At 41.9% G+C, this 9,440-nt stretch overlaps 1 protein-coding gene across 1 annotated transcript; it reads left to right on the forward strand.

Annotated features, from left to right (window-relative positions):
• Window positions 1-2,471: 2,471 nt before the first annotated feature.
• On the forward strand, window positions 2,472-8,548 carry LOC145391050 (putative glutamate receptor). The gene is made up of 8 exons (XM_080265783.1): window positions 2,472-2,477; window positions 2,547-2,782; window positions 3,099-3,227; window positions 3,550-3,708; window positions 5,020-5,110; window positions 6,160-6,460; window positions 7,312-7,506; window positions 8,472-8,548. Exons 1-8 carry the CDS (start codon window positions 2,472-2,474, stop codon window positions 8,546-8,548), a joined length of 1,194 nt encoding a protein of 397 aa, XP_080121909.1.
• The last annotated feature ends 892 nt before the right edge of the window (window positions 8,549-9,440 follow it).

The raw sequence follows: 9,440 nt of genomic DNA on the forward strand, positions 1-9,440 counted from the left end.
TCAGGGATGAGTGAGGCTGGTCACTCATGTCTAATGTCAGGACCAACTTTAGCTAGCCCCGGGCTCCTACACTCTTCATGGGGCAACACAGAATTAAATAATGATTATATGAAATTATAATTATTGTTATTATTATTATTATTATTATTATTATTATTTTTCTTATCATCATCATCATCATCATCATCCGGACCTCCTTTCCCACCCTACGGCAGGGTGAGGAGTAGCAATGTCCAGATAGCCCAAATTTGCCTAATCCAATGGGCCACGCTTCCATTCACTCATCATTCAAGCCCCCGGAATCCTGGCTCTACCGGATACGCCCAAAAAAATTCACCACGTTCTGTAGCGTCATATAATCGTATCTGACAGAGACAATCCAGACGCTGCCATGTTAAAAAGGGGTGCCAAAAATCCCTGATCATGCACTTCTCATCACAAAATTCTTCCAGCCAGCTCGATCTCCTGTCAGGTCCCTAGCCTCACCGACTTCAAAACCTCTCTTCCTCACACATTCATCCACCATATCTCTCCACCTTCTCCTTGGCCTACCTCGCCTCCTTCCTCCTTCGAATTCGCTCAGATAGACCCTTTTCACCACACTATTGTTATCCATTCTCTCCACATGACCATACCATCTCAGTACACTCTCTTCAGTTCTGATGTCCACCGACTTCCTCACTCCGCATCTTTCACGAATCACATTATTTTGTATCCTATCTACCCTCTGTACTCTACATACATTCCTCAGTAGTCCCATCTCCACTGCTTTCACTCTTGACTTTTCATTTTCATGCCACACCACAGTCTCACATCCATATGTTAAAGATGGCACTAACTCTCCTTCATGTAAGCCTCGCGCAGCTGCAACACTCAAGCCTCTGTTTCTTATCAAGGCCTTCATTGCACCAGCTACATTTCTTCCTTGTGTCACTCTACATTCCACTTCTTTTGCACATTTTCCTCTCATTTCTATCACTGTACCCAGGTATTTGAACTCTTTCACCAATTCCAGTCTCTGTCCATTCACTGTTACATTGCACTGGGAGTCCCCTCCTCTCTCAATAACCATCACATTACTCTTTTCTACATTTACTCTCAAGGAACGACGCTTACAGACATCAGCAAAACTCTGCACTATCCTACCAAGCTCTTGTCCGGTACTTGCAAGCAGTACTGCATCATCAGCATACAACAAATTTGAGATACTCCATCCATCACCATTCATTACCAATGCCATCCCTCTCTCTATTACTCGTGTTATTACTTCTCTCATCACCCCATCCATATATATATATATTGAAGAACCATGGGGACATAACACAACCTTGTCGCAAGCCCACACTGATCGTGAACCATTCACTTAGATGCCCATTAACCCTTACACATGGATCACTACCATCATAAAAACTCCTGACGGCACCTAGCAGCTTATCCTTTACACCGTACATGCGCAAAACTTTCCATAATCCTTCTCTGTCCACTTTGTCATATGCTTTTTCCAGATCCATGAATGCCATAAACACCTAATGGTCCTTATCACAAGCCTTCTCTACTATCTGTCTCACTGCAAATATTTGGTCCACACATCCTCTGCCACTCCTAAAGCCACCCTGTTCATCACTCACTATGACTTCTGATATCTCTCTTACTTTCTCTATAATAATTCCTCCATATACCTTCCCTACCACACTCAGTAAGCTTATGCCACGATAATTCTTGCACTCAATTCGCTCTCCTTTATTTTTGTACAGGGGTACAATTACAGCATTTTTCCACTCTGCAGGCACAGTTTCACTCATCCATGCCTTCTTACATATATCCAACAAGCATCTCATTCGGGCTTTCAAATATTCTTTCCATCTGGTACTTACGTCATCTCCATTGGTTAATAATCTACCACCTGCATCCTTCACACCATCACATTTCTTTCCGCTTTCATTTCTACATTTCCGCACCTCGTTCCAGACTAACTTTCTATTTTCAGAGTAGTTCGCATTCATTTTTCTTCTTAGATCCTCATTTACCTCCTTCTTTTTCCTCTTCACTAGTTTCTTTACGTGCTTCTTGCTCTCAACATATTCAGTTCTTATTTCAACTGAACCCCTCTCCTGTAAGCACTTTAGCCACTTCTTCCTCTTTTCCTCCACCTCTCTCTTTACCTCCTCATCCCACCATGCCGTACCTTTCTTCTTTGTTGTTACTCTTGCCACACACACACACCGCCTTAGCATTTCTAACTAGGCAATCCCTATATGCATTCCAAAGTCTGTCCAGATCCATATAATTCCAAGTCAGTAATTCTAACTCGTCCTCTACTTTGGTCCTTTACTCATCTGCCATTACTTTGATCCTCAGCTTCTCAACTTTCAGTCTTTCTCCCTGACTGCTCCTCTCTCTCCTGACCCACCTCACTCCTCTCAGCTTGATCTTGCATTATTATTATTATTATTACTGTAGGTGTAACGGAAATGCGAGTTTAAAGCATTCCTGTTTAGAGTATTGAACATGTAACTAAATGGTTTTATTTCTTTTTGCGCCATTAGCTTCGTGTGGTGTCATGGTGGGTGACGGTGGTGGTCGTGAGCGAGGACCCAACCTTCCTCTCGATCTTCGCTGAGTCCTCCTTCAAGAGCCACCTCCTGTCGGTGCATACAACGAGGCTGCTCGCCTTCACTCGCCTCCCTCTCCATCGCCTCCACATCTTACACCACCTTCACAAGACTCTATCACGCACCAACGCTCTTCTCGCTGTTGTCGATGATGCATCATCAGTCCTCAGGTAATAAATATTTTCCATGGACAAGAGCGTTCATTACACACACCACAAAGCCAGCCAGGAGACAGGACGTGCGTGCTGGGCATCCCCAGGTCCTGTCCTCCCCACTTACTGTTATTTAACCAGCCCATACCCCACTGACCGGGCTAATGTGTGGCCCGGCCTGCACTACAGGTGCAGGGAATCTTTAAACGAACGAACAAACGAACGAAGAGCGCTCATATGAGGGATATTCCTTACTTTGATACAATGGCTTCAATTTTATTCATTAACTTATTTGTTGACGTATTTATTTTATCCGTTTATTTTTCATCAACAGGACCAGAGTGCTCTCATGGCTACCCCTCACAGAACCAGAAACTCGGCCATTACAGTTAGCATTGTGGACTACTGATCAAAATCTAAGTCTAGTCTACCCACCAAATCTTTTTCCCAAGAAATTTTCACGGTAAGCTCTTGTCTGGAACTCGTCACTTTCTTAAAAACATTGCATGAATATTTTTATCACTTGGATTTTTTCTTTTTTTCAAAATACAGCAGTGTTAATTATTTTTCACGTGATGAGAGTGTGGATTCAGTCAGCTGATATAATGGACCACAATGCATCAATGAAACATGTTACATAGTTTGAACACTAAAACACAAAATAAAGTGCCACTGAGCTTTTTATTGTGCCAGCTTGATTAGTTGACATTTAGTTTTTGGAAGGTACGTCCGAATTGCTTTAAAGGGAGTCCGTGGCCGCATCAGACTTCATCCTCTTGCTCCAGGTTCCCCCACCGACCCCATGTGATGGTGACAGCTGAGGAGCTCCCTTCACAATCGGCAGTCATGGTAGACGACCCAACGAAGCCTGGTGGCAAGCGGCTTACTTTTACAGGTGGAGTGGACGATCTCGGGGAAATGCTCTCCACGGTTATGAACTTTACGTGAGTAGAAATGTGCACAGTAATTTTTTTTAATGCTAGGAAGAAGGAACCAAAGGCCAGGGGCCCGCAAACTGTTCCTTCCAAGAAAAAAAACAAAAACAAAATACAAGAGAGAGCCAAATTCAAGATCCGATCATTTCGAGATGCCTGGACACACCGTTTGAAAGACTAGAGATCATAGCTAGCAGGAAGTACAGACAGAGGGAGACAGTTCCAGAGTTGACCTGTTGCATAAATGAAGGACTGGGAGTAACAATTAACTCTTGCATTAAAGAGTTGGCAGACAAGGGATGGAAGTTTGCTGCTAGACGGATGCTACGTGCCCTTCATAGAGGTGGAGGGGTGCAAACAGACAGTTCAAAGGAGAAATGACCATTGAAGTAGCGACAGAGAGAGATAAAGATGCAACAGTGCAACGAAGAGACAGAGGTTGAAGGGAGTCAGTAAGAGGAGGTGAGTTAATGAGACGAAAAGCCTTTGACTCCACCCTATTGAGAAGAGCTGTGTGTGAAGAGCCTCCCCACACATGAAAGTTATACTCTACACAGGGGAGGATAAAACCAGTGTATAAAGTCAACAACTGTGCAGGGGTAAAGAAGGAACAGAGTCGTCTTAGCACACCCAGTTTCTTGGAAGCAGATTTTACAAGATATGTAATATGATCTTTCCAAGGTAAGTACCGAGTGAATGAAGCCCCATGCATATTCAAGGATGATGCAGGATTAAGCTGAATATTATTAAACATCAGTGGGTACTCCTGTGGAAGATTTTGTCGGGTTGATTAGTGTAACAACTGAGTCTTTGATGCATAAAATAAAAATAAGATTATTTTTACCCCAGTCAGAGATACGAGCCAAGTCAGACATTAGGTGTGCCATAGCCTCTTCCCTTGTTTGTTGATGTAACTGCTGAGATGGACGTTGTGAGAACCGAATGGAGAGGTAAAGGGTGGAGTCATCAGCGTGCGAGTGGATAGGGTTAGATGTACACATTCTTATTTATTTATTCTGCTATTTCCTTGGATGCCGTAAATACATTATAGTAAATATTCCTTATCGAATTATGTTGCTGATCACAGATTAACATTCTCCTGTGTTATTTATATAAATATTTTATGGAAATAGTTTGCATCAAAAACATAAAACGAGACATTAATGTGTAGTGTTCAGAAGAAATGACAGATGAGGTGTTGTGGTAATATTAAAACTACATAAAATATGACCCGTAGTTCGACTTAACGACAGTATGGAACGAAGAGCTGATGGTAAATCCTGTTATTTTGTTGTATCTGCTTGCAAAACTCTCTGACAGATACACTTACGTGAGACCCCCTGACAAAAGCTGGGGTCTGCTGAGGAGTGATGGGACCTGGTCTGGCATGCTGGGACTCATCACACGTGAGGTGAGTTACATCTGGTCAACTATATAAACTTAGTGACCAGTCTTTCCTAAACTGAATGAAACCATCTGGCAGAACAAGGATCAGATTCAAATGATAAGTCAGTCTCCTGTTGAGTGCTTCTTCAAAGAACTGCTCCGTCCATTATTTTAAGAAATTGAGCTCATGTTTAGACCCAGTCTTGCCATTTAGATAATGTCAGGGTAATTAAAAAAACAACTTACGATTTATTCAGTCATGCATTCATTATTACACACTAGTTTAAAATATGTCCATCATGTGTGGAACCAACGCCTGGAAAAGATTTTCTTCTTGTATAGAATTCAATGAGCACTAAAGACAGCATGATGAAGATGATGGCATGCAACTTCAGAAACCTGTCTCCACCATATTCATCACCCTTAACCCCTCAATATCGTGACTGATATTATATGAAGTGGTCTGTTAGTTGCAAGCACTGAGTAAAATACTGTGCTGTTGTGTCCAGGAATTTCGTAGAGCAGTTTGAATGTTGTCTGGCAACTGTGATGAGGCTGTGGAGCTGCCGTTAGTGAATCAATGTGGTTCCTGTCAATCGCCTCCTAGTTGTCTAAAAGGGAAGGCTGTTGTTCAGTGGTCTCTCCCTGGTCTGTAACGTGGTAGTAACTGCTATACTTATTCATACATATGTTTTTGCTATTAGAAATTTCCTTAACCAATGTGACTGAAGTTTGATTTACGGCTTTGTCCATTCCCAGTTTAAAAGCATTACAACATATTTGCAAGCAACTCTCCAGGCTACCTAACCAAATCGTCACACTTGCAAACCGTGACATACTCAGAATCCCTACTTTTAGCTACTTCTGTCCTATATAACTATGTAAACTGGAAATTGTTTCTCTGGTATTTTGTATCTGTATAAGTATTATCTTCATGCGGAAGGTATGGCGTTGGTAATGTAAAGTCGCACAATAAAGAGGATTAGGAGTTACTCGAGATCAGACATTTTGATGGTATATTCTGGCACGAACGGTATTCTCTTACGATATATTTAATTCGCCAAATCATTGCAGGAAGTGGAGTTTTCTCCTGGACCATTTTTCCTGGATCACACCAGAAGCCAGTGGATGGAATACTCTGCATATATGTTGATGTCTGGGTACCATGTTCTAGCTGCTCGTGGTCATCCTAAGCCGGACCCGTGGTGTTTCCTAGTGCCTCTTGCACCAGTGGTTTGGGCAACTTTGTTAATAGCATTGTTGGCTGTGTGCTCAGTGATGCTGCTCCTGCCTTCCTGTTTCCCTGCCCACACACAAGAACCAGGCAGCATAGATGCCAACACCTTCAACTGTGTGCGCATTCTCCTGCAAGAAGGTAACTAGTTTAGCCTTTTCAAGGTGTCAGTGATTTGAAATTAACTTATGGAATGCAAATTTAATTTATTTAACGTAAAGATTATCCATCCATCTATCCATCATCCAATCCTCCATTGCTACATGAGGAGCGTAGGAACCCGGGGCTAGGCAGTTGATCCCGACATATAAGATGAGAGTGACCAACCTCACTCATCCCTGAGTGGCATCACATGAGCAATCAACCACAACCATCCCTTTGATATAAACCTTTACCGGCTCAATCCGATTGGAGCGCAATAATTACCCACTAAACCATCAGGGGCCAAAATTTGGTTATATGGTTACCACCCAGCGTAGTAAATGGTTTCCTGGTGTGCAGGAAACCATTTGGCTTGTCACTCAGTGTAGAGTCACCCACAGGCAGAAGGAAGAGGAAAGAATGAAGGAAAGAACGGCAGAAGAGGGAGAGTAAAGTCACCCGTAGGCGGAAGGACAAGGAAAGAATGAAGGAAACAATGACAGAAGAGGAAGGAAGGAAACAAGGATGGAGGAGAGGAAAGGGCAGACACCCGACAGCAGCACTACATCAAGTGAGTGGATGGTAAGTGCCCCCACCTACCACAAATAAAGATTATACAAGGTTCAATTATTTTAGTGCACTTGTAACATTCGAAGTAGATCATTTCTTCTAGGCATAGAATTTTCTTTTTTTCTGTGGCTTCAAATCCCCATTCAGTTTGATAAAGTTCAACTTCATCAAGTGCTTTAAAAATATTCTGAAAAAAAGGCTGTCATTTTTAAATATGGCAGGCCATCAGCTACTATCGCGAGCCCTATTCTGTGTTACTAAATTTTTCTTTTTCTTAACAGATATAAAGAGTACTAAAAGTCGATGGTGGTGGGATCGTGTGATGCTGGGGGTGTGGATGCTGATGATGGTGGTGCTAACACAGAGCTACGTCGGTAATCTCATGTCCCTCTTGGCAGTCAGATACATCGACGAACCCTACCAGAGACTTGATGACGTTCTTAACAACTCTGATGTTAGGATAATTATTGTTCCAAGCACTTTGATCATCCACTATCTTAAAGTGAGCAGTTGTTTTTGTGATGTAATTGGAAATCATATACAGTAAACCCTCTCTGTCCTGCATCAGTTCGGGGGAAGCCCAATCCGATGAAGCTGATAATCTGCAAAGTTTAATAGTCCTCCCCTGAAATGGGATATCAATCAACAATGGAAAATAAATGAGAAAAATAGCTTATTCAAGCACTAAAAACATAAACTATACCAATTTTACACTCACTTGGCCCATATTCACACCCGTGTCATAGCATTTCCTCATGATTAGCCCGACCGGGTGGGAAAAACCAACCCTAGCATTGCTAACTGCATTCTGAGCCACCTCGCAGACAGAAGCGATTCGCTTTGATCTGGTAGGCCACAGGTGTCTGGAAAGTCTGTGTGGTTTTTCCTACTTACCGAATGTCGGTGTCCGGTATGTACGACTGTTCTTCCGGAGACCTTAAAATGTTCAGTAAACCCTATATCCGGTCTAGCAGGGTATGGTATGGCAAGGGTTTACTGTACCATTATTTGTTTAGTGCCAAAGAATTTTTAGGTTGTCAACAAATGCCCCGCAGGTTATGTATAGACAAACCAGTACCACATGAAATAGTGTCTAATCAGTCATGAAGCATTCTTTGGTAACAGAATGTCATACCTTCAAGACCATTTGTCCTTTAACGAAACTATTGACAATGGCATTTTTTTTTTTTTTTTAACCAACCCTTCAGTACTGGTAGAGCAAGAATTAACTTACGGCTTTGTCATGTTCTGAACAGTTAATTGACTTTCCAATTCTAATCACCTATTATCTTCACAGTATGCCATACAAGCGATTATCTGGTTAAGCTTCAGAAGTACTTTTTGCAATGGAATCTATTATTTTTTCTCCAAGTTTCACCTCATTATGTAATCGAAAGCTTCCAGTACAATTGAGGATTACTGACAACCTTCTGCGTTTCAGACGACCAGGTCGGGTCCACTCCGCGAGCTGGCGAACCTGATGGGCACAGAACGAGTAGCTTACAAATCGTTCACTAAATTACCCCAGAGCCTAGAGACCATTGTGCGGGATGGCAGCCATGTCTTGTTTGATATGGAAATCATCTATAGTCGCATGCTGGCAAGAAGCTTTTCTCTTACAGGTTATAATGTGGTTGTCATGTTTGCTGAAATTATGGTCATACCTTTTTAGTACTCTGTACTATAAAATGTGGCATTTATCCACTAAATCTCATGTCAGTAGGGAGAGGGACTTGGTTAATTAGAAAGGATTTTAAATATAAATCACTGCCCTGCTTTTTGACAAATGGCATCTTGTAAGTCTTTGCAGGAAAAAACCCTTTATTCTAACTCACCGTATAATAGCCCTGTCACTATATGATCAGTAAATATTTTGACAGGTACTTGTGATTTTTACTTGTCCCGTAGCAGCTACCTCACCACTCCTCTAGGCATGCTGGCTCAGAAGAACAGCCCCTTTATGCCAAGGTTAAATCAGCTGTAAGTACTGAACAGTTTGTCAGTAACCAAATAATATAAAAAACAGTCATGTGTGTTTGTTTTTACACATTAGAGAGTAAAAATACTTCTTATTTACATCACACCCAAAAAGGGCACGAGGAATAATTATTATGGCATATACTTACTGCTGTGTCGAAAATAATACCTAAAACAGTTTTATTTCCTCCGTAGGGCTTATACAGTAGTGGAATCTGGCTTATATAATGAATGGGCGAAGCACTCACATCCCAACTCCAGCAGCTGCAAGAACCCTCCCAGGATCGTCACCGTCATTTCTGCCTTCTCACTCAGCAACCTATGGGTAGGTCTTGCCACTGAGTTCTTAAGTGGCCTGGAAAAGCGCCTTTTTTTTTTTTTTTTACTTTTTAATTTCCATACATGTTTGGAGACTTGTATTAAATAATTGTAT

This window comes from Coenobita brevimanus, chromosome 16 (assembly GCF_032717465.1).
Source record: "Coenobita brevimanus isolate Jiangsu-jjx chromosome 16, ASM3271746v2, whole genome shotgun sequence".
Taxonomy (NCBI): Eukaryota; Metazoa; Arthropoda; class Malacostraca; order Decapoda; family Coenobitidae; genus Coenobita; species Coenobita brevimanus.

Bases quoted from the DNA above. Each gene is read 5' to 3' on its own strand.
- LOC145391050 (XM_080265783.1), top strand. The intron at 2,783-3,098 runs GTAATAAATATT...TTTCATCAACAG, and splicing joins GATGCATCATCAGTCCTCAG to GACCAGAGTGCTCTCATGGC. The intron at 3,709-5,019 runs GTGAGTAGAAAT...ACTCTCTGACAG, and splicing joins TCCACGGTTATGAACTTTAC to ATACACTTACGTGAGACCCC.